Raw genomic sequence first — 24568 nt, 5'->3', positions numbered from 1 at the left:
GTTTCCTCCTGTTCTTTCTCTGCCCCTTCCTTCCTTCATTCTGTCCAGTCCATTCATCCCACCAAAACCCCTTTTCCATGAGCTCCACTCCTCAAGAACCACACTGGAAGAGGAGAAGAAAAGTTTGGCTGTCCAAGACTGTTCTTCTCCTTGTAATCCAGGCTGGTGCCATGTTGCTGAGGGCACAGAGGTAAAGCCCTGCATTGCACCCCCAAAGTGCCCCCACAATCGCTAATGATACATGAGCATTACCACTACTCCTGGTAATTCAGGTGTCAGTGTGGGGACTCTGATGGGTGTGGCCACCTATGTTTAATGTGGGCCCTACTCATTGTTCCCAATGGCTTGAATATGGCCCAAAAGTCCCCCCCCCCAAATAAACAGATACTCTCACACCAGCATTCCTCAACTTAATGAGAAGAGCAACATGGAATAATTCAGGAGATTTTTTAGAAAGAAAGAAAGAAAGAAAGAAAGAAAGAAAGAAGAAAGAAAGAAAGAAGAAGAAAGAAAGAAAGAAAGATGCCCCTTCCATGAGAAGGAAGTGGATTGGCACAAATTCCAATTAGGATGTATCCTGGATTGACTCCTGGGGGGGGGGAATAGACAGTGGATTTTATGGCTGTGTCATCACTGGATTGATCAAAAGTGCTGTTCAGCAAGTACAGCACTCAGTCTTTCAGAGAAGTCAACCTCTTCCACCCTAGGACTTTCCGTAAAGCTTCTTTGACTTCACTGTTCCTGATGGTGTAAATGAAAGGGTTCAGCGTTGGAGAGACCATCATATTCAGTACGGCGACAACTTTGCTGACACTGAGAGAAGAGGGTGTGACTGTGGGTCTTAAGTAGATGAAAATGACAGCCCCATACAAGATTGTGACCACAGTGAGATGAGAGGCACAGGTGGAGAAGGCCTTCTGCCGCCCACTGCTGGAAGGGAAGTGGAGAATGGTGGAGAGGATGAGTACGTAAGAGACCACGGTCAGCAGCAGAGAGCTCAGGACCAAAAACAAACACAGAAGGAAGAAAAGATTTTCGTTAAGACGCGTATCCCCGCCCGCTATCTTCAGCATGGCTCCTACGTCACAAAAGAAATGGTTGATAGTGTTGGAGCCGCAGAAAGGGAGATTCTGCATCATGGCGAACTGGAAAATGATGGAGACAAATCCTCCAAACCAAGCCAAAACGGCAAGTTGAAGGCAAACACGGGGGGTCATGATGGCGGCGTACCTCAGTGGCTGGCAGATGGCCAAGTACCTATCAATGGACATGATAGTCAAGACAAAAAACTTGGTGACCCCAAAGAGGAAGTAGAAGAAAAACTGCACCATGCAACAGCTGAAACAGATGGTGGACTTTGAGGAAAGGAGGTTGACCAACATCTTGGGCATGAAGGCGGTGGTGTGCCCAATCTCAATGACCGAGAAGTTGCTCAGGAAGAAGTACATGGGCTTCTGGAGTTGACGGTCCACCAGCACTATCACAATAATCACACTATTCCCTGTGATGCACGACAGATAGAGAAATAGGATGACTACAAACAGAGCGATATTAGTTGCTCCAGTCTGTTGGAATCCAAGGACAATGAACTTGGTCACCCTTGAACAATTGGTTGCATCCATGACTGGGGTCCCAGAGCTCTGCAATGACACAACAGACACAGAAAATGTTTCCATTCTGTAAGTTTCCATTAGCCTCTCCCTGATTTCATCAGGCATGGTCAAAAATGAGTGAAATTGACTCTCCCCCCCCCCCCCCAATAATATGCCATCCACATGTTGGGTGTTTATGAATGACAACCCCAGAGCCCATTTCTTCAACTATTCTGCTCAAATGCTCAAACAAAACAGACAGACAGACAGACATCCTGCTGGAACTTCAGATCCTCTGATTCATCCTATAAAATACAAGAGAGATTTCCAAAAGGCCACTGATCTTATTTCATAGTTCAGACACATAAGTAATTGATGATGGCAGGAATTTCCATACAATCAACAAAGAATATCAAGATAATTTACAGCATTTACCTTCAAAGCATCAGGCTGCAATTCAATACACATTTCTCAGGAAGTAAATCCCATAGAACATAAAGGATTTATAGCCCAATCCTGAGCTGTCTGGAGTGTGGGGCTGCCACGGTGGCAAAACAACTGCTGTGGCATCCTTCACACCCTGGACAGCTGCTGCGGCCTCTACAGGAGAAGGGGATTTTCATCCCTTTCCCCCAAGTAAAGGACGTAGCCCTGCAATGGGGGTACTTGATTCTATGGCAGAATAGAGCTGCCATAGAATCGTGGAGCTCCGTGTTGGGCCACACGGCCTGACACAGGGCTCCGGATCTGATGGAGCAGAGCTGCACTTGTCCTGCCCTCTCCCTCCCTGCTCCCCCATCACACCTCCTCCCTGTCCTCCGCCCACCTTCCCCCACCTCCCCTGCCCCAGAACACTTCCTCCCAGCCTCCTCCAATATCCCCACTCACCTCTCCTCCTCTTGGTGGTCTGGGCGAGCACAGGGCAGTTGAATGCGGGCCCACCACTGGAGCTGGACCAGTGAGAGCTTGCACTGGGCTACCTCTGGCGGTGGGCCAGTGGTAAGGTTCGCAAACATGCCTTACGGCACATTTGCAACAGTGCACCCCATGGTAAGCTGGCGTGCATGGGCTCAGGATCGGGCCCTTCGTTCTGAGCAGACATTCATAGAATTGCACAATCATACCAATGATTGTTCATTTTTAAGTAATTCTATTTCAGATTTCTTGCTATACCATTTCCAACATTATCACCATATTGATCAGGCATCATCATAACATCTAGATACTTACCCTATTTTTTTTCCTCAAAAGAAACAATTTATGTCAGCTGTCAAAGACAAAAATTGGATATATTTTCCCTAGCAGTCCCTTGTCGTGGGTCCCCAGACAATGGGTTGTATCCAAAGACAGAATGCTAAATTTGAAGAAAAAAATTACAGGGAGGTCATTTTGTCTTTAACATTGACAGAAGTTTTGACTGAACACCTGACTGGTCCTTAATAGAAAACAGCAAAGATGACCTCATATTTGCAATGTATTTGATGAACAGAGTACATATTTGTGACTGTTTGGGTGTGGAGATGATCCTGAGAGCCCAATCCTATGCATGTCTACTCAGAAGTAAGCCCCATTGTAGTCAATGGGGCTTACTCTCTGGTAAGTGTGGATAGGATTGCAGCCTCATTTTGTAGCAGGTAGTTGCTCCACTTTCGAATAGCAAGCAGTTTACAAATATTGTTGTATTTATTATTGCTTACAAATTTCATTATTTTATGTGCATCGATAACTATTGCACTCTATGAATCCAGAACATTTTGAAAAGTGACAAACATATTTGGTTGGAGTATGAAACCCCAGATCCAAGCTGATCTTGGTGACGGAACGTCTAGGTTAGGAAACCCCTTTTGGTCCTCAATCCTAGAATGGGTATGTGCCATGATAAAGTACGAAAATTAATTTATAGGGAAGAGGATGAGTGGGAAAGACAGAATCATCTTTACAAATAATAATAGTAGTTAGAAAAGTTACAAGCCCAAATCCTAACCCACTTTCCAGCACTGGCATAGCTGTGCCAATGGGACGTGTGGTGCATCCTGCAGTTGGGGGGCACTCCTGGAGATCTCCTCATAGTAAGGGAATATTTGTTTCCTTAACTAGGAGCTGCATTGCCCTTATGTTGGTGCTGGAAAGTGGGTTAGGGTTGCGCCCACATTTATCCATCAAGGACCTGAAAAAGATAATGAACCTTTAAAGATCGATACAATTTGATTGACGGGGTCCAGGAAAATATGTATCAAATATATATTATTAAGCCAAAAACAGACTATCAAATATTTAAAATTGAATTTTCAACAAATAAATTATAAAAAAAACAAGTAAATTATCCTATGGCACTAAATTTCTACATGTTCCTTACATGTGTTCTAAGCATCCACACACTGTTCCTTGTAGCTTATCATTTCCTTCAGGCACCTTGAGAGTCTCCCTGAATACTAAACGTAGGAAGCTACTTATGATACTCTTCTGGGCTGGCTAGCCCACTGTTACCGGATGGTGGTTCTCTATCAGATGGGCACTTTTCCGAATCCCATCTAAAGGAGCTTGCTTTTGAACTTGGGAGACTTGGAATGCAAGGCAAGTCCTCTACCATTGACATACAGCATTACCAGTTCTCCCCCTCATAGCTATCCACCCACCCACCCACCCACCCAAACAGACAGACAGACAGACAGACAGACAGACAGACAGGGAAAGATTACCTAGAAATTGGTCTCAAGAAAATAAGCATGTGCAATATATTCATGGAATGTTTTGTCATTTTTTAAATTGCCTTTGCTATTTAAAGCCCTTCAACAAATTGTTCAGGGAACACGAGAAATTATCCACCATCATCTCCAGAAGCTCTGGGATACTATCTCCAGGTGCTCCGGGATACTCTCTCCAGAAGGAAGAGGACTGTAAATTCCCATGAGCAAAGTCAATGCATTATGCTAGGAAAATGTTGTCTTGCATCAGCTTAGCGTTAAAGATTAATTGGGCAAGACTAACAGTACAATTCTAGGCGTGCCTACTCAGAACATAAAAAGAGCCCTGCTGGATCAGGCCCAGAACCATCTAGTCCATCTTCCTGTATCTCACAGCGGCCCACGAGATGCCTTGGGGAGCCCACACAAGACCACAAGATAGTTGCCTCTCGCTGCCACCTCCCTGCATCTAGCATTCTATTTACACTCACACACCCCAGTGAAGACACCAGATTGCAACTGAGTTTAACTTGTGCTACTTTATTAAATACAGTGACCAGTTTTTAATGCATGAAATCTGCTGAATAGCCCTTCTCTCCCTCCCCAGTCTGGGGTAGGCAAAAAAACTGCCACCCACAGCCAATTCAGATGACAGAAAAAAAATATTCCTATCGGGCTCTCATACTACGCAACCGGCTAATCTCAGACTGTATATACTCATCATGACTTGAAACCTGTGAAGGAATTTGCCTTGGAGCTGGTGAGGCACAGCTCTTTTGAATCAGGATCATGCTCAGATGGTCCAATCCCTGACAGTATCTCCCAGTAAGGCTGGGAACAGCCCCAATCTGCAACACTGGAGAGTTGTTGGGAGTTCGAATAGACAGCCGTGAGCTGGAGGGAGAGTGATCTGACTCAGACTAATAGCCCAATCTTAACTAAATGCATCCCACAGGGCTCAGTGATGCCGACACAGGCTCCACTGCATCCTACAAGCAGCTGGAGATCAGCCAGGGGCAGGGTGGGAAGTAAAAAAAGGTTTTACTTCTCCTCCCCCCCTCCTGCATGTTCCGTAATGCGTCTACTCAGAATCAGCACCAGCTATTTAGTTGTTGCAAGTTTGAGTAGAGCAAAGGAGGGGTGCCAGGGACAAAATCAGGGTTAAGATATCGGAGGAGCTCTTTCCGCTGCCGTAAATGGCTCCACACACTGGCCTTATTATTATTATTATTAGTAGTAGTATTAGTATTATTAGTATTATTAGTATTAATAGTATTTATATACCGCTTTTCAACTAAAAGTTCACAAAGCAGTTTACAGAGAAAAATCAAATAACTGAATGGCTCCCTGTCCCAAAAGGGCTCACAATCTAAAAAGATGCAAAAGAATACCAGCAGACAGCCACTAGAACAGACAGTGCTGGGGTGAGGTGGGCCAGTTACTCTCCCCCTGCTAAAAAAAGGAGCACCCACTTGAAAAAGTGCCTCTTACCCAATTCTAGTTAGGATTGGCCATAAGGTCACTTTGTATATGTCCATATACATCAGAGACTATCAGTGTCCACTCTTGTTTGTCCCTGATGAGATCTGTCAATTTAATTATCAATTATTATCACACACCCCTCGCAATCAACCTTCTGTAGTGGACTGTAATTCACAGAAGAGGATTGCGCAGTGTATTTGCTAAACTTGTTCAGGTGCCACAAGGCTGTCTTTTGTCTTTGCTGAGGGGTAGGGAGCTATTTTTTGTCGCTTGAAGAGTTTAGTCTCCTGCTCTAAAAATCCCCTTAATCTTAATTAGTTTTCTTAATTGGTCTGTGGAGGCCTGGGAGGCCTTCAGATACCTTTTTCTCCTGGGAAGTCCATGAAAAGTTATGAAAGAGATGAATCACAAGGTGATGAAAACTTCAAGGTTGCATCACCTTAAGGAATATAACCCATAGCTAGGTTCTTTGATAGTCAATTATTACCCCCTCAGAATATGTACATACACTTCTAAGAAGGTAAGGGGAAACTTGCCTTTGTCAACTCTGGACTGTGATGTTTCCAACTCCATTCTCAGATGGTAAACCTGAGTTTGGCTGAACCACTATAGTCTCTAGTTGGGATCTTCCTTTAAAGAATTATCCTTTAAAAAAAAGTATCCCTTTATATCGATAATTCTATCTCTTAGATATTTAACTGGCCATTCTTCCAAGAAGTGTCGCAGGGTTGTCTCCACTGGGGTGGGTATCTATCTATCTATCTATCTATCTATCTATCTATCTATCTATCTATCTATCTATCTATCTATCTATCTATCTATCTATCTATCTATCGTTGTCATCGTCTATTTTTTCACAGTCATGCTGTTTTTGACTGGATTTTGTATATATCCACCTATCAAGTTCTTCCCAAGGAAGGCAGCTATTTTTTGTTGTTATGTCGTTGCATTACATATATCACTGTAGTATGTACAATAGAATCCAAGGCCCCTATGGCAGCTGGTGTGGCTCTTGCTTTCCTGTGCCAGTCTTTCAATTTCGATTTGCAGATCTTTATACCTGGTGATTTCCTCCAGTCCTTTATCTTCTATTCTGCTGTCACCGGGTACTGCAATGTCTACCATCCAGACTTTCTGATCCTTCTTGTCACTCATGGTTATTTCTGGTTTGTGGTATAGCAGATGTTTGTCGGTTTGTATTCTAAAGTCCCAGAGCACTGTGACCTCTTTGTTCCCTACCACTTTTTCAATTTTGTGGCTCCTCCAGTTGCTACTTGCAGGCAGTTTATACCTTTTACACAAGTTCCAATGAATTATTGTCACAACCCTGTCACGCCTTCGTAGTCGGTCTGCATGATCTTCTTGCAGCAGCTGACCAGGTGGTCCACCGTTCCGCCAGCATCTTTGCACAGGCAACATTTGCTGTCTGTAGATGTTTCCTCAATTTTGACTCTCTATACATTCATCTTTATTTCCTTGGGCAGCCAGAACTAATCCCTCTGTCTCCTTCAGTCTACCTGTTCTTAGCCAGTGCCAGGTTTTGTTGTCAGCTTTTCCTGCAGTTTCTTTTATGAACTGGCCACGGAGAGCTTTGCTTTGCCATTTTTCTTTCCTGATCTTCATTTGATCTTTCTGATAAGCCAGCTGTGTGGTTATTGTATCGCCGTCCCCAGTATTTAGCGTGTTTTCTTGATAAACCAGCTTCAACGCATCTTCTTCCCAATCTCTTATATATTCTTGCAATGCCCTTTTCTTGTACAATTTGGGGCACTTGCAACATCCCAAGCCCACCTATGCTTCTGGGTAAATAGAAACTATCAACATCACTGCACAGATATAGGGCATGATTCCTTGTTATTATCTTCCTGGTCTTCCATCTTGCTCCTCCTCCTTCTTCTTCCAAACTACATGAAACACAGTTATTAACTGGTGTTGAGCAATTGATACAAGTCTCAGCCTGAGACCTAAGTGGCAACTAGATATTGGCGCAGTATGTATGATGTTCCTAAAAGTGTCGTTTTTTGCAGATTTGATGGTGTTATTTCAGTAAGCTGAAGTTGTTTTAAAGAAATTCGCAAAACTTTTCAAGATTGTTCCAAGTAGTCTGATGACAATGGGGACCACTTTGGTGTGTTTTGCCCATAGTCATGTGATTTCAATGGCCTGGTCTCAATGTTTTGTCATTTTTCCTAGTTCTTTTTCACCGAGTCTGGCATCTCCAGGAACTGCGATGTCGATTAGCCAGACATTTTGATTTTCTATTATTCTTATATCCAGTGTGTTATTGAATCGCCATCCCCTCTACTATTCCATCTTCTTAAAATGATTTTGTTTGGACTTAAAAAAAAAAGTTCTATTTTGACCCTTGGTCTGCCTGGTCTGTGTTCACAGATAATTCAGTGCATTTGCATGTCTCTTCACCTTGCAGATGCTACGATAGCATTGATTTTTCATATGAACATCAGTAGTTCAGTGTCTCTAGGGTAGTGTTTCCCAACCGGTGGTACTCATCCCACCAGTGATCCTTGAGGTGGTGTCCAGTGGAATTTGCGGAACCCCCAGGCCCCTACCACCTGGCAGCAAGACCAGCAGTGCAACTCAACAAGTAGCAGTCAGAGGCTTGGCTCAGCGGGAAGAACTCCAGCATGCGCTTTTCACACGCTCAAAAAAACCCTTCCCATCTGCCTTGAGCCTCTTAGGGTGCAGTCCTAACCAACTTTCCAGCACCAAGTTCAGGGCAATGCCTCAGACAAACATCCCCTTACCTTGTGGGGGCCTCCGTCACTGCCACCCAACTGCAGGATGCAGCACACGCCCCATTGGCACAACTATGTCAGTACTGGAAAGTTGGTTAGTATTTGGACCTTACTGGTGTGTGTCATGTTGCTCCTGGCCTCCCAGTAAGGAAGTAACTGGCAATGACGTCATCACTGGTTATGTCCAGTTATATTTCCTACAGGTGGATCATGCAAAGTGGTACGGGGTGGGGATGAGGGGGTCAAACACTGAGAAATGCTGCTCTAGGGATTTTGTTTTCTCAGATGTCCCTTTACTGCCTGGTCGCTATTGCCTGGAACGGTGGAAGTGGATACAAACCACCAAAGTGTTTATCCATTCTGCTGCTTGTCCAATAAGGGAAAAGTAGGAGAAGGACTATGTGTGGTCATGCTAAACACTAGGCCTACTCCTTTTGGGTTAGGCTGTCTTCCATTTGGAGTCCCCTTCCCTGAAACCCAACAAAGGACTTTTCTGCTTAAATGTATATTTTATATTTGTTTCAGGAAGGAAGGATATGGCTAATTCCACATTTGTCACTGAATTTGTTCTCCTGGGATTTCCTGAACTACACGAACAGAAGATGGCATTTTATACCATCCTTCTCTTGATGTATCTTGTATCAGTGACAGGGCACATCTTAATAATCATAGTTATCATTAAAGAGCCCAAGCTTCATACACCAATGTACTTCTTCCTTGTCAATTTCTCCATAGCTGAGATCTCCTGCACAACCACCGAGGTACCAAAGATGCTGACCAACGGCTTCTTGGGCAAAACCACCATCTGCTTTGCCTGTTGCATGGGACAAGGTTTCATGGTCTTTACAATGGGATCTGTTTTGTTCATCATCCTTACACTCATGTCATTTGATCGCTATGTGGCCATTTGCAAACCTTTGCTGTATAGGACCATCATGACCAACGAACTCTGCCTCCGTTTGACCTTACTGGCTTGGATTGGAGGGTTTGTGATAATCTTTTCTCAGTCAGTCGTAGTGTGGACTTTCCCCTACTGTGGAGACAATGTCATTGACCACTTCTTCTGTGATGTTGGACCAGTTTTGAAATTAGCATGCACTGACACAAGCTTGATGGAGGTGATAGGTCTCATCTATGGTGCTACTTTCATGTGGGGTTCATTTGGTTTTTCATTAATTTCCTATATATGCATTATAGGCACCATAATTCGCATCCCCTCTGCTACTGGGAGATCAAAAGCATTTTTCACTTGTGCCTCCCATCTCACAGTTGTTATCATCTTCTACCTGGCAGATATGTTTATGTACCTGAGGCCTTCAACTCAAGCTGACACCCAAGTCAACAAAGCGGTATCTCTTGTGTGCACAAGTTTCATCCCCATGTTAAACCCCTTCATCTACACAATCCGAAACAAAGACTTTAAAGTAGCTGCGTGGAAAGCAATGAGGAGAAAGACCGTCTTCTAGCATTCACTAAGTGACAATGTTCTTGTAGGATTTCACTGTCTGGAAAACAATGGACTGTTACAGAAGTCCGTCCCCCCCATGGCTCTGAAACTGTCAATACTTCACTAGAATTCCCCAAACAAATCACAGATATAGTTAAACCCTTTTCTGTATGTTGGCTTATCATTGCCCTGAGTATCTAGAGACTTATGGTTGAATCTTGGGAGCAGCACTAAGCCTTTGACTATACACAGCCATTTAAAACAGTGTGCATTTCACAGTATACAGGGATAGTCATTTGTTACAACTGGTCATTGGTGAAGAGAGTCTTGGTGCACATTCACACAGTAGATCAGGAACATGATAGGCAAAATATTTATTAGCGTGTTGTGTGAGGCCCCAAAGAGCTGCTTGGCCCAAAGAGCTGCTAGGCCTGAAGTCAGGGGGGGATGGAATGGCAAAAGAAAAAGATGAACTGCCCCTGCAGTTAGGCAGCTCAAGGCTCCACAAGGGGCACATCTTGCAATGTAGACACAAGGGGCACATCCTGTAATGTGCACACATTCCAAGAAAAGTTACAAAACTGATTGGCCAATAACACAGCTAAGAAAAAGGTCACGCACCTCCTACATGACCAGCTCATGCAGAGGGCATGATGGAAGAGTACTAAGCAAAGGATGATGCTTTCGAGTAAAGGGGTGTTGTGTTTTTGGTGTTACGTAGTGCTGCTTTGTATAAAATGCTTGTTTCCCCAGAACCCAAGGACATTATATATCTGGACTTTCAGAAGGCGTTTGACACGGTCCCTCACCAAAGGCTACTGAAAAAACTCCACAGTCAGGAAATTAGAGGACAGGTCCTCTCGTGGATTGAGAACTGGTTGGAGGCCAGGAAGCAGAGAGTGGGTGTCAATGGGCAATTTTCACAATGGAGAGAGGTGAAAAGCGGTGTGCCCCAAGGATCTGTCCTGGGACCGGTGCTTTTCAACCTCTTCGTAAATGACCTGGCGACAGGGTTGAGCAGTGAGGTGGCAAACTTTGCAGACGACACCAAACTTTTCCGAGTGGTGAAGACCAGAAGTGATTGTGAGGAGCTCCAGAAGGCTCTCTCCAGACTGGCAGAATGGGCAGCAAAATGGCAGATGCGCTTCAATGTCAGTAAGTGTAAAGTCATGCACATTGGGGCAAAAAAATCAAAACTTTAGATATAGGCTGATGGGTTCTGAGCTGTGTGTGACAGATCAGGAGAGAGATCTTGGGGTGGTGGTGGACAGATCGATGAAAGTGTCGACCCAATGTGCGGTGGCAGTGAAGAAGGCCAGTTCTATCCTTGGGATCATTAGAAAAGGTGTTGAGAACAAAACAGCTAATATTATAATGCCGTTTTTAGGGTACCTGCCCTGGAGGGGCCTGGGGCAGGCTTGTTCCACCCCCAGGGAGGCCTCAGATTGGCTGAAGGGGGAGGGGGTTCCAGCACCCTTGTCCTCCTCCCTAGCAGAGCTGCCAGTCCTGGCCTAGGAGCAGGAGCTGTTCACCTCCCAGCTCCCTGCTTCACACTGCCTGCCTCTCATCCCTGGCCTCCCTGTTTTATGGAGCAAGCCCGCCCCCCCTTTGGCCCCTCCCCTTCCTCCAGGTGGGGCAGAACAGGCCTTTCTTGGTCCAGGCTTGTTTCCTGCACTGTTTCTTGTTTGCCCTGCCAGCCCCCTCTGGCTGGTTGGGGTGAGCCAACCTGCTTTGCCCCCTTCAAGGGCAGGGAAATCTCCCCACCCTGGGTATGGGGTGCCTGCTCCAGGATAAGTCAGGGGTCAGGGCATCTGGGAGGGGCCCCGACACTGTTGTACAAATCGATGGTAAGGCCACACCTGGAGTATTTTGTCCAGTTCTGGTCGCCACATCTCAGAAAGGACATAGTGGAAATGGAAAAGGTGCAAAAGAGAGCGACTAAGATGATTGCTGGGCTGGGGCACCTTCCTTATGAGGAAAGGCTACAGCGTTTGGGTCTCTTCAGCCTAGAAAAGAGGCACCTGAGGGGGGACATGATTGAGACATACAAAATTATGCAGGGGATGGACAGAGTGGATAGAGAGATGCTCTTTACACTCTCACATAACACCAGAACCAGGGAACATCCACGAAAATTGAGTGTTGGGAGAGTTAGGACAGACAAAAGAAAATATTTCTTTACTCAGCGTGTGGTTGGTCTGTGGAACTCCTTGCCACAGGATGTGGTGATGGCGTCTGGCCTGGATGCCTTTAAAAGGGGATTGGTCAAGTTCCTGGAGGAAAAATCAATTATGGGTTACAAGCCATGATGTGTAAGTGCAACCTCCTGATTTTAGAAATGGGCTATGTCAGAATGCCAGATGCAAGGGAGGCACCAGTAGGCAGGTCTCTTGTTATCTGGTGTGCTCCCTGGGGCATTTGGTGGGCCGCTATGAGATCCAGGAAGCTGGACTAGATGGGCCTGTGGCCTGATCCAGTGGGGCTGTTCTTATGTTCTTATATCGGGGCTCGTGTCTGATCTGAGACTTCTTTCTCCAGGGAGTCGAGGCCTCAATAAAACTTGTGCTTTGCTTTCCACTCAGTGTTGTCATTTGGCTCCGCACCACGCTGGGCAAACGAACCACAGCTAGGCCTGATCTAGGCCTACCTTTACGGTAGCAGGCAACAAGTGTGTGCTGCAGGCAGGGACCTGCTTTCTTTGACAGTGTACACCAGGGGTGTCCAAAGTTTTTGGCAGGAGGGCCACACCATCTCTCTGACACTGTGTCGGGGGCCGGGGGAAAAAAGAATTAATTTACATGTAAAATTTGAATAAATTTACATGAGTTTACATAAATGAATACATTAAAAATGAACTTATATGAATGAATGCAGGTCTTGCAATAGCTCAAGTCCTATAAAAGGCCTTGCACAAAGCAAGGCCAGCCTTTCCTTTGCTGCCGCCACTGCATCACAGACATGAAACAACAAGCAGTGGAGGGAGCTCTCATCCCACAGCTCACACGAGAGGTCAAACAGTCACCCTCACGCTGAGAGCAGTTGTATCGGGCCAGTGTGGGCTCCAGCAAATCTCTGGAGGGCCAGAGGCTCATTGGAGACTGAAGGCTCCCTGAGGGCCGCATTGAGAGGCCTTGAGGGCCGCAGATGGCCCCAGGGCCGGGGTTTGGGCACCCCTGGTGTACACCCACTATGTCAAATTGCAACTTCTTCATTGGTTGCATGTATCACACGGGGACCTGCACTTTGCAAGGGGGGCATTAGCTGCTATGTGCCCCTATGTCTTCCGGCTCTGACTGTTGGATGCTCTCATTAGTCTAGGTGGGCCCCTTGGCTCATATTGTGGCCTCAGAGTTTGACTGGGAAGGAGGTTCAGATGCACACTCTAGACCTATCTAGGCAGGACAATTGGCCACACTCTTGCCCTCAGGGACCATTTGCTTCCTAAGTCAAACTGATAGCCTCTCATCCCAGCTCCGGGCATTTTTAGCCTCACAAGAGCACCACCAGAACTGGAATTTCTCCATCCATTTGCTACACATCTCACAAATTGTGATTATGTGTGGCATGTCTTTCAGTCGTGACAGTGATGGTGCTCTCGTGCCATCATACTTCCCTAGGAACATAAGAACATAAGAAGAGCCCCTCTGGATCAGGCCACAGTCCCATTTTAGTCTAGCTTCCTGTATCTCACAGTAGTCCAACAAATGCTTCATAGAACACATTAGACAACGTTTTGTGTGTCACCACCACACACACACACACACACACAGAGAGAGAGAGAGAGAGAGAGAGAGAGAGAGAGAGAGAGCATTCCTGGCAGTATCAGCATTCAAGGGAACATGGCTCATTTATTGTCACTGAGCATGGGGTTTGGAGGATGCGGGGCTCACCATGAGGGTAATATTTGCACATCTACATTCCATTTTTCAGAAATCCATTAGACTGCAGACCTCTCCACATGCAACTGGGAGTTGGTCCCATTAAGTTCAAAGAGACTAACTTCTGAGTAGACATGCCAAGGATTGTCATTAGTCTTCTCCAAAGTTTGATACCATGAGCCATAGGCTGATGTAAGACAAACTGTTGGTGGCCTAATGTGTGGACTGTACTCCTGGGAAATTAAAGTGGGATTCTCTGGAGGGAGAATCCCAGAGCTTCTGCAGAAGATCGTGGATGTTTCCTCATTTGCCGTGAACATTTGCCGTGTACTTTAAAGAGTACAAAGAAAACAAAAAGGGAGAAATATCTCTCTAACATGCTGAGCGTGTGAATCAGATTTTGTAACACATTTCTTTTCGAGATAGATGTCTCCAGAATATTCGGTGGGGGGCTAAAAAGACTGATTGGGATCTGAAGCTCAGCAGAGGACATACATGGCTTTTGAACTCAGGGTTCCATCCTTGGCACCCCTTGGCAGACTGAGAAAGTCTTTGGTCTGAAACTGTGGTTTAATCTCAGCCAGGGAGGGCAGATAATACGAAGCAGGATAGATTGATTTTATGACTCAGTCTAAGGCAGAGTTCTCTAAAAGGAGTGGAGACAGAGAGAATCTCAGGAGAAAGACTAAAGAGATCCTGAAGAAAATTATAAGCTAGGAGGAAAGCTGGCTGGTCTTTGGAAGGAATATGCAGAATCAATGGCCCCGTCCTCTGTGACAGGAAGAGAAGTGGCTTGCTGTTGCAGAACATCCAGCAAAGGTGCAAGGAGCAGAGGGCTGCCAGGTGAGTCCAAATAACCTCTGCAAAGTGGCAGTGGCTTCGGAGTCCCGTTGCCGTAGACCCAGGGGGGCATCCGTCTCTGTAAGGCAGCAGGGGTGTGTGTCATGGGTGGGGAGGGGAAGGACAAGTGGAGATCAGGAGACAGCAGAGAGAGTTTCTGGGGAGGAAGGGGGCGGGTTCCATTGGCAGGGACTTGTGCTAGCACCCTATCCCTGCAATCCTACCTCGGAATGCCCCCTGTCTCTCCTTGGATTTATCCCAGTGAATTTATAATCAGTACAAGGGTCTGAGGAGACCCAGAGACAGCCTGTATAAAGGTATGTAAAAAAGGTTTCTTTCTTACTTTACCTTCAGGAATATGTGCCTTCACTTAGCTAATTCAATACATCTTTTGATGGCTCCATTTCTTTGGGAATCACTATCTGCTTTGAGCCATTGAAGGACGCAAGTATTTTCAGTCTTGGACTTACCTGCAACACAAGTTAGGTGTTCTCTAAGGCCAGGTGGGTTGCCCAACTAGCAGCGCAATCCTATGCATGGAATCTCCTGAAGTCCCAATCCTATCCATGTTCAGTGCTGGTGCAGACATGACAGTGGTGCATGCACTGCATCCTGTGGTGGGGAGTCAATCCCAGAGGCCTCCTCAAGGTAAGGGCATGTTTTTTCCCTTACCTCGGGACTGCACTGTGGCTGCACCAATGCTGTAAAGTTGGACAGGATTAGGCCCTCATTCTCAGAGGAACATGCAGGCCAGTCCTAACTAGCATTTCAGAAGTGTCAGGTCCTTCTCTGGACTTTGCAAAGCGTGACACTCCACTCCGTGGGCCCAGTTGCTGCTGCTGCAAGTAGTGAACAGCCCGTGCATTCCCAGGTGTCACCCAGTCAAGGCACCTCTGGGCATTTTGGGGTGCTCCCCATTCTTGACTGCCTGCAGAATGCCTTCGGAAGGGTGTGAATGCCCTGAGAATAGCCATGGAAAGCTCCAAGCGGCTGCTGCACTTAGGTTCACATGGCCATCGTGGGTAGCTTCAAATGGCCAATATGGATAGGTTTTAATGGCCACCACAGAGAGATTTCAGGAGTTGTGGATAGCCAAGTACAGACAGCTGGGACTTGAAAAGGCTGTGGATAGCAGAGACTTCGGGCGTGGATAGCAGAGCCTTACGAATGGCCATAGATAGCCAAGAATAGACAATGAATGGGGAGAGGTAAGTTTAACGGTTCCCACTCAGATAAGCAGTGGTGTAGTTAGTGGGGGTGTGAAGCACTACGTTTTGCAGGAAGCCTCCCTGTGGTGTGCAAGCGGCCCGACCCCTCCCCTTTCGAGAAATTCCAGGCGGGGGGAGCAAACAGAGGCATTCATCCAGCACAATATTGCTTAAACATTTGGTTAGAAACAGACTTGGGAAAGCTGGTTGATTTGTTCATAGCAAGTAATGTGTCCACAGCAAGTTCTTGTAAGGAAGTAACTGCACTTCCTCGTTCTGAGATGTTTCACAAAACCTCTGATGTCACTGATAGGGCAGAACTAATACAATAAACAGGTTTTCTGTATCTATTATGTTGTTGCAGATTTCAGAGAACCCAAGCCATGGATCTGAGCAATTGTACCAGGGTTACAGAGTTCATCCTCCTGGCTTATCCACGCAGCAGAACAGTGACCATCGCTTTGTTCATGGTTATTCTCTTGCTCTACCTCTTGTGCATCACAGGAAATAGTCTCATCATTGTGCTGGTGTGTACTGACCACCTCCTCCAGAAGCCCATGTACTTCTTCCTTAGCAACTTCTCCGTCATTGAGATGGGACACACCTCCGCCTTCATGCCCAAGATGTTGAACATCTTTCTCTCAGCAAAAGCCACCATCTGCTTCAATTGCTGCATGGCACAGTCCTACTTCTACTACCTCTTTGGGGTCACAGAGTTTTTCATCCTCACTCTCATATCTGTCGATAGGTACTTGGCTATCTGTCAGCCGCTGAGGTACAACACCATCATGACTCCCCACGTGTGCCTTCAGGTTGCACTGGTTGCTTGGGTAGCTGGATTCTTCTCCAACCTTCCTGGGACCCTTTTCACACTGAGGTTTCCCTTTTGTGGCTCCAATAGTATTGACCATTTTTTTTGTGACATAGGAGCCACATTGAAGATTTCGGGAGGAGACACACGTTTCATTGAAGTCCTGGGCTTCCTTATTACTATGGCTGTGGTGCTGACGTCCCTGCTTCTGACCGTGGTATCTTACTCTTTCATCATCACTACGATTCTCCGTGTCCCTTCGTCAAGTGGGCACCAGAAGGCCTTCTCCACCTGTGTCTCTCATTTGATTGTAGTCAGCATCTTGTACGGGGCAGTCCTTTTCATCTACTTAAGACCTTCGATAACTGACTCTTCCACAAGTGTCGTCAAAGCTGTCTCCATTCTGAACACGATGGTTGCCCCAGTGCTAAATCCTTTCATATACACTTTAAGAAATAATGAGTTTAAAGATGCTTTGCGGAGAGCCATTGGAAAGAAGGCACTGACTTTTCCTAAGCTCTGAGTGCTGCCTGTGATGGGAAGAGCCCCAATTCAAAACTTACACAGGCCACAGTTCCAACCTATAAGACAACCATATACCACCACCCTCCCCCCCACACACAACAACAACAACAAAAGCCTGCATTCAAGTCTGGGATGATTCCCCTTAAAATAATTTCATTGTAGTTGCCAACCATTGTTTTTCCTTGATATGGGGATGAGGAAGACATTCCAATGCACTCTGAATTGCCCTTTTTCATTGAGAAGAGGCTGCTGTTGTGAAAGGGTCAATGATGTAGGAGACATTGTGTTGTTCTTTTGTTGTGCCATTTTCAGGGTAGCTTTTGACTGAATGTGGAGCAGATTGGCAATGGTTTTGAGTGTGTGCCCGTGGACAGGCTGGATCTTGGACAATGAAGTGCAACTTGACTGAGGGCCCAATCCTATCCAATTTTCCAGCACTAGCTCAGCTGCAATGCAGCCCCAAAATAAGGGAACAAATGTTCCCATACCTTGAGGAGGCTCCTGTGACTCCCCACTATGGGATGCAGTGTATACCCCATTGGCACGGCTGTACTAACACTGGAAAATTGGATAGGATTGGGCCCTTAGACATGGGAGAATGTCAGGGTTGCCTTCAGGTGGAACCTATCACAAAAGCTTTCCCCTAAGGAACTGGAGATCCGAAGACTCCATGGGGGTACTGAGGCTGCTACAACAGCTTGTTCTTGTACCTGAGGAGAGTTTCAGGCAGAATGTGGTCTCTTTCACGCTCCTAAGTTCTTGGCAGGTGTGAGAGCACTGGGGTTAAGCTCCATACTGGAACCCCAGATTCCCACATTCACCTTCTGATGGCATCTTGGGTGCTTCCACTGTCACTGTTACTGAGGGTTTCTAGTCACCCTAGTCAGGGTGATGGACCCTTTGATGGAGATAGGCAGGGCTTCTCAAACTGGGGTGTCACGCCACCTCTGCCAGAGGTCCCTGGACTCTGCCCCCTTAAGTGGCAAGGGCAGAGGGGAGGCAGTGACTAGATCCCCATGGTTGTGTCACTAAAGGGGGGGCGCAGGGACTGGTATTTACAAACCAGTACCTGCAATAGCCTCCCAGGGGTGCAGGTAGGCCTGCATGACCTGCGGGTAGGCCTCCACAGGGCTCCCCAGCCGTCTAAAAGTGAAAGTGCAGTGATCATGCTCCACTTCCAGTTTTGCGGAGGCAAAGCATGATTACCGCAATTTCACTATTAGAAGGCTGGGAAGCCCTGCAGACGCTCACGCAGGGTTCCCCGCACCCCCGGAAGGCTGCTGCAGGGACTGGTATATAAATACGAGTCCCTGCACCCCCTTAGCGACATGATTCTGGAGTTCGCGTTGCCGCATCCGCCCCCACAAAAATGCAGATAAGAAATAAGACAGAGTTCTCTATAAGGAGTGGAGACAGAGAGAATCTCAGGAGAAAGACGAAAGAGATCCTGAAGGAAATTATAAGCTAGGAGGAAAGTTGGCTGGTCCTTGGAAGGAATATGCAGAATCAATGGCCCCGTCCTCTGAGACAGGAAGAGAAGTGGCTCGCTGTTGCAGAACACCCAGCAAAGGTGCAAGGAGCACAGGGCTGCCAGGTGAGTCCAAATAACCTCTGCAAAGTGGCAGTGGCTTCGGAGTCCCGTTGCCGTAGACCCAGGGGGGCATCAGTCTCTGTAAGGCAGCAGGGGTGTGTGTCATGGGTGGGGAGGGGAAGGACAAGTGGAGTTTAGGGGAGATCAGGAGACAGCAGAGAGAGTTTCTGGGGAGGAAGGGGGTGGGTTCCATTGGCAGGGACTTGTGCTAACACCCTATCCCTGCAATCCTGCCTCGGAATGCCCCCTGTCTCTCCTTGGATTCATCCCAGCGAATTTATAATCAGTGCAAGGGTCTGAGGAGCCCCAAAGGCAGCCTGTGTAAATGTATGTCAAAAAAGTTTCTTCCTTACTTTACCTTCAGGAATATGTGCCTTCTCTTAGCTAATTCAGTACATCTTTTGATGGCTCCATTTCTTTGGGGATCACTATCTGCTTTGAGCCATTGAAGGTCGCAAGTACAGCAAACTACTGTAAGGAAGCAATGCACTTCCTCCTCCTGAGATTTTTCAGGAAACCTCTGATGTCACTCATAGGGCAGAACTAATACAATAAACAGGTTTTTGTTTCTGAGGTTTTCAGCTGCTGAGGTAGAACACCATCATGACTTCCCGCGCATGCCTTCAGCTTGCACTGGCTGCTTGTGTGGCTGGATTCTTTTCCAACCTTTCTCCGACCCTCATCTCACTGAAGCTTCCCTTCTGTGGCTCCAATATTGTTGACCATTTTTTTTTTGTGACTCAGGAGCCTCATTGAAGATTTCAGGAGGAGACACACATATCATAGAAGTTCTGAGTTTCCTCACTAGGAAGTAGGAACCATCTGGATTGTGCAGAAGCCCCTTTTGTGAGATGTAATAATCAATGGATCTTAATAAACTCTGTTTCTAATTCCTTTTTGCTTGTATCTCATTGGGGTATCTGGGAATGATTACTCTGTTTCCTTATAGGGAGTAAAAGAGGGGAAATAAAAACAGCCCATTAATTAGTGTATGTAGTAAGGAAGAGGGATTTAGTCCAGGGAATCCCTCTAGCAATTGGGTTCTTTGGTTGATGGCAGTGGGGCAGTGGGGTAGTGTGACCAACCAAGAAAGAAACATCTGAATGTTGTGGTTTCTTGAAAGATAGAAACCTTCTTTCAAATTGTAAAAATCCCTACGGGGATTTAAATTTGCCTGCCTATGTAAACCGCCTTGAATAAAGTCTAAGGATAAATCTGAGGATCAAGAAAGGTGGTATAGAAATACCTGTATTATTATTATTATTATTATTATTATTATTATTATTATTATTATTATTATGGGAGCTTGTCCCCCCCCCCCAGGACCCAGACACCCCCTCTCCAGGGGTAAAGACCTGCACTACAGGTCAGGCAGTAAAAATAAAGGAAATATATTAAATGTGTGAAGAATCAAAACATTGCATGAGAGAGATCAAGACAGTGAGCCAAGATGGACAAAGGAAGAAAGGTGTGGGTAGAAAAGATCGGCATGGAGCTTCAGAAACAAGGTCTTGGCAGGTGTGAGAGCACTGGGGTTAAGCTCCATACTGAAACCCCAGATTCCCACATTCACCTTCTGATGGCATCTTGGGTGCTTCCATTGTCACTGTTACTGAGGGTTTCTAGTCACCCTGGTCAGGGTGATGGACCCTTTGATGGAGATAGGCAGGGCTTCTCAAACTGGTGCATCACAACATTTTATTATTATTTTTAAGTGTAATTTTTAAAATGTAGAGAATGAGCATTTTTTTTTTCCTTCCATGATCTCTTTTTTGAGATCTCAGTAACATCAAATATCTCAAACTCTGTTTAGGCTGAAAATGTATCTGCATATCTTGACAGCAAGTCCCACTGAACTCACTGGGACCTACTTCTGAATAGTATTATTATTATTATTATTATTAACAGCATTTATATACCGCTTTTCAACTAAAAGTTCACAAAGCGGTTTACAGAGAAAAATCAAATAACTAATGGCTCCCTGTCCCAAAAGGGCTCACAATCTAAAAAGATGCAAAGGAATACCAGCAGTCAGCCACTAGAACAGACAGTGCTGGGGTGAGGTGGGCCAGTTACTCTCCCCCTGCTAAAAAAGAGGAGCACCCACTTGAAAAAGTGCCTCTTACCCAATTAGACATGTATACATAGAGCTGTTCAGCTTGTCCAACATTTAAAGCAGGCTGAGGCAAGATAACACACAATGTGTGGACTGTACTCTTGGGAAATTAAAGTGCATGTCTCTCAGGAGAGAATCCCAGAGCTTCTGCGAAAGATGGTGGATAATTTCTCATCCGCCCAGAAAATCTGTAGCAAGGCTTTTAAACAGTAAAGACAACACAAAAGGAAGGGATATTCCTCTAATATGCTGGGCTTACTTGTTAGATTTTGCAATACATTCCTTTCTGAGATAGAATGGTTGGCAACCTTCAGTCTCGAAAGACTATGGTATAAGCCTACAGCACCAGGTATTCCCAGGCAGTCTCCCATCCAAGTACTAACCAGGCCTGACCCTGCTTAGTTTCCAAGATCAGATGAGATCAGGCATGTGCAGGGTAACAGTTGCTGAGATAAATTTATAGGGAAATGTTGCCTGCCTGGTTGGCTGGATAGCTCAGTTACGGGGGAGCAGGGAATGAAGACCTAGCTTAGTAGCAGAGGGCATGCCTTGCATGCCCCAAAGGTCCAACTTCAATTACCAGCTTCTGCAGGTAGGATTATCAAAGATCCCTGTCTGATATTGCAGGGAAACACCAATAATTTCACTGTATTTTGTGATAAGTTGCTTTTTGAGATACGTTGCTAGGGACTCTGGCTGGATGGGTGGAAGGATTGATGGGGAAAAAGAAAAATCTGAAGGTCGACCTGTAGAGAGCATGCTTTTTGAATTAAGTGTCCTTTGTTTGGTCCTTACTGTCTCTAGGCAGAGTGGGGAAAATTTCTGCCAGAAACCATGAAGAGCCCTTGTAATCAATACAGGGAATCGTAATACTAAGCAAGATGGACAGTGATATGACCAATTATAAGGCAGCTTCCTATATTCAGGTCTGGAGACAGAGAGAATCTCAGGAAGAAAGACGGAGGAGACCACAAAGTAAATTATAAACTAGAAGAACTGCTGAACAGTCCTTGAATATGTATACTCAGAGGTGAGTCCCATTATGTTCAATTGGCCTTACTCCCAGGAAAATGTGTAAAGGATTGCAGCCTAAGAATATGTTGATCATAAGTAAGCTGCTGCAGTGGCGTAGCTAGTGGGGGTGCAAAGCACTAAGTTTTGCAGAGAGCCTCACTGCAGTGTGGAAACGGTCCCTCCTCTTCGGAGCCAGGTGTTCGCCTCCATTTTGCACCCACTGCCCAGAATGGCTCTGAAGAGGAGGGGGCCGTTTGCACACTGGGATGAGGCTTCCTGCAAAACATAGTGCTTTGCACCCCCTCTAGCTACACCCCTGAGCTCCTGTACTGTCTTTTAGTTTCATTGCTCTGGTATTGTTCCTCAGTAGTACACATTGTTCATTTGATATACAAATTTTATATTTATTGCATTTTGTTGTGTTAGCTTAGTATGCTGCACACCAGGGTTCTCCAAATTTTTTGGCCAGAGGGCCGCATAAAATATCTGGCACAGCATTGACAGCCAGAAAATATATATATATATATATATATATATATATATATATATATATATATATATATATATATATATATATATATATATATAATTTTTATATATATATATAATTTATATAAATAAATTAGAGATGGAACTTAGATGAGTGCATAAATGGGCTCATTCATTCAGCCCCTCTGGCCCTTAGAACACCTTCCAGATGCAACCACAGCATAGTTCCAGTCATGTTCGGCCAAGTGGGCCAGAGGCTTTCAGGGGACAAGAGGCTGGTCGCAGGCCGGATAGAGGCTTGCCACGGGCCAAATCTGGCCCCCAGGGTTGTAAACCTGCTGTAAACCGATTCAAGGGCATCCCTAGCAGGAGGGAAAAAGTGGGACATAATTTTCTAAATATTTCAATCATCTCATTTTGCTTCCCGCCTTCATACCAAACCAAGAATTGCCTATCTGTTCAGAAGAGAATTCTTGCTAGAGGAATCCATTTGTCTTTGTTATATGCCCATTTCTATAAAGTGCCATATTACCAAAAAAAATATGGTTGTGGATGTAAAAATCTATATATAAATAGTGTTTTAGTCTTTTTCTTTCCTGAAAGACAACTCTGCCTTTGCGCCGAACTAGCTATTTCACGGTATTGATTTGATATCAGCATGAACGTGATCCATATCATATTATTGGGAGAAGCCAATTTCCATTCCTGGTTCTGATCAGTTTCAGAAGTTCTGGAAAAGTACAAAAGCGTCAAGTTCACAAAATAAATAGATGTCCTCTCTCCATTATATCACTGCAGATTTCTGTGAACCCAAGTCATGAATCTGAGCAACTGTTCCAGGGCTACTGAGTTCATCATTCTTGGATTTCCACAGACTGGGGTGATGAAAATCATTTTGTTCATAGTTATTCTCTTGCTCTACCTCTTGTGCCTCACAGGGAATGGGCTCATCATTGTGCTGGTGTGGATCAACCACCCCCTCCAGAAACCCATGTACTTCTTCCTTACCAACTTCTCCATCATTGAGGTGGGACACACCACCGCTTTTATGCCCAAAATGTTGGTTAACTTTCTCTCACCGAAGGCCACCATCTCCTTTAACTTATGTATGGTGCAGATGTACTTCTACTTCCTCTTTGGAGTCACAGAGTTCTTTGTCCTCAGTCTCATTTCCATTGATAGATACTTGGCTATTTGCCAACCCTTGAGGTACAATATCATCATGACTCCCAGTGTTTGCCTTCAGCTTTCAGTGGCTACTTGGTTTGCGGGATTTTCCTCCATCACTTTTCAGTTCATGATAATGCTTAGGCTTCCCTTCTGTAGCTCCAACATTGTGAACCATTTCTTTTGTGACATCGGAGCAATGTTGAACATTTCGGGAGGGGACACCCACCTCATTGAAGCCTTGGGATTCTTGGTCACTCTGACTGTGATACTCACCTCTCTGCTTGTGACAATAGTATCATATATCTTCATCGTCAGCACAATTCTCCGTATACCTTCAACAGGTGGGCGCCAGAAGGCCTTCTCCACTTGTCTCTCTCACCTGATCGTAGTCAGCATCTTGTACGGGGCAGTTCTTTTCATCTACTTAAGACCAAACATCACACAATCTTCTTTCAGTGTGGTCAAAGCTGTCTCTATTCTGAATATGATGGTTGCCCCTGTGTTAAATCCTTTCATATATACCATCAGGAATAATGAAGTCAAAAATGCTTTGCAGAGAAACATAGGGACCAAGGCATTGACTTTTCCTTAACTCTGAGTGCTTGTCTGTGATGGACAGAGCTCCAGCCCAATCCAGTGCTTAGAGAGGCCAGAATGCCACACTGTATATAGCAATCTTGTATTTTTCTTTTCTTTTATCTGAAACCAATTCAAGACAGAACTTAATGCAGCTCACTAAACTCATGGTGATGCTGATGTGAAGGGTGTCCATTTACTTGCCCTCTGTATGGGAATGAAGAAGAAATTCTAATGAACTTGGAATTGTTCCTTCCATTGAGGTGACAGCTATTGTGAAAGTTTTGCTCATGTATGAAACATTTACATGTGTGCGTGTGCGCCATTTTCATGGTAGCCTCTGGATGAATGGGGCACACTACAGTGGAAAATAGTAATGTCTTTCATTG

At 45.4% G+C, this 24568-nt stretch overlaps 3 protein-coding genes and 1 pseudogene across 3 annotated transcripts; 2 read left to right on the top strand and 2 right to left on the bottom strand.

Moving 5' to 3' along the window:
- Positions 1–671: 671 nt before the first annotated feature.
- On the bottom strand, positions 672–9385 carry LOC136653605 (olfactory receptor 6X1-like). The gene is made up of 2 exons (XM_066630495.1): positions 9215–9385; positions 672–1640 (listed from the first exon to the last, which is right to left on the bottom strand). Exons 1-2 carry the CDS (start codon positions 9383–9385, stop codon positions 672–674), a joined length of 1140 nt encoding a protein of 379 aa, XP_066486592.1.
- Positions 9386–15873: 6488 nt separating this feature from the next.
- On the top strand, positions 15874–17221 carry LOC136653604 (olfactory receptor 6X1-like). Its single transcript, XM_066630494.1, has 2 exons — positions 15874–15887; positions 16252–17221. Exons 1-2 carry the CDS (start codon positions 15874–15876, stop codon positions 17219–17221), a joined length of 984 nt encoding a protein of 327 aa, XP_066486591.1.
- Positions 17222–21264: 4043 nt separating this feature from the next.
- Positions 21265–21381, bottom strand: LOC136655163 (5S ribosomal RNA; annotated as a pseudogene).
- Positions 21382–23250: 1869 nt separating this feature from the next.
- LOC136653602 (olfactory receptor 6X1-like) lies at positions 23251–24195 on the top strand. Its single transcript, XM_066630493.1, has one exon. It carries the CDS (start codon positions 23251–23253, stop codon positions 24193–24195), a length of 945 nt encoding a protein of 314 aa, XP_066486590.1.
- The last annotated feature ends 373 nt before the right edge of the window (positions 24196–24568 follow it).

This window comes from Tiliqua scincoides, chromosome 5, assembly GCF_035046505.1.
Source record: "Tiliqua scincoides isolate rTilSci1 chromosome 5, rTilSci1.hap2, whole genome shotgun sequence".
NCBI classification, from domain to species: Eukaryota; Metazoa; Chordata; class Lepidosauria; order Squamata; family Scincidae; genus Tiliqua; species Tiliqua scincoides.
This window is presented reverse-complemented; position numbering and strand designations above follow the sequence as displayed.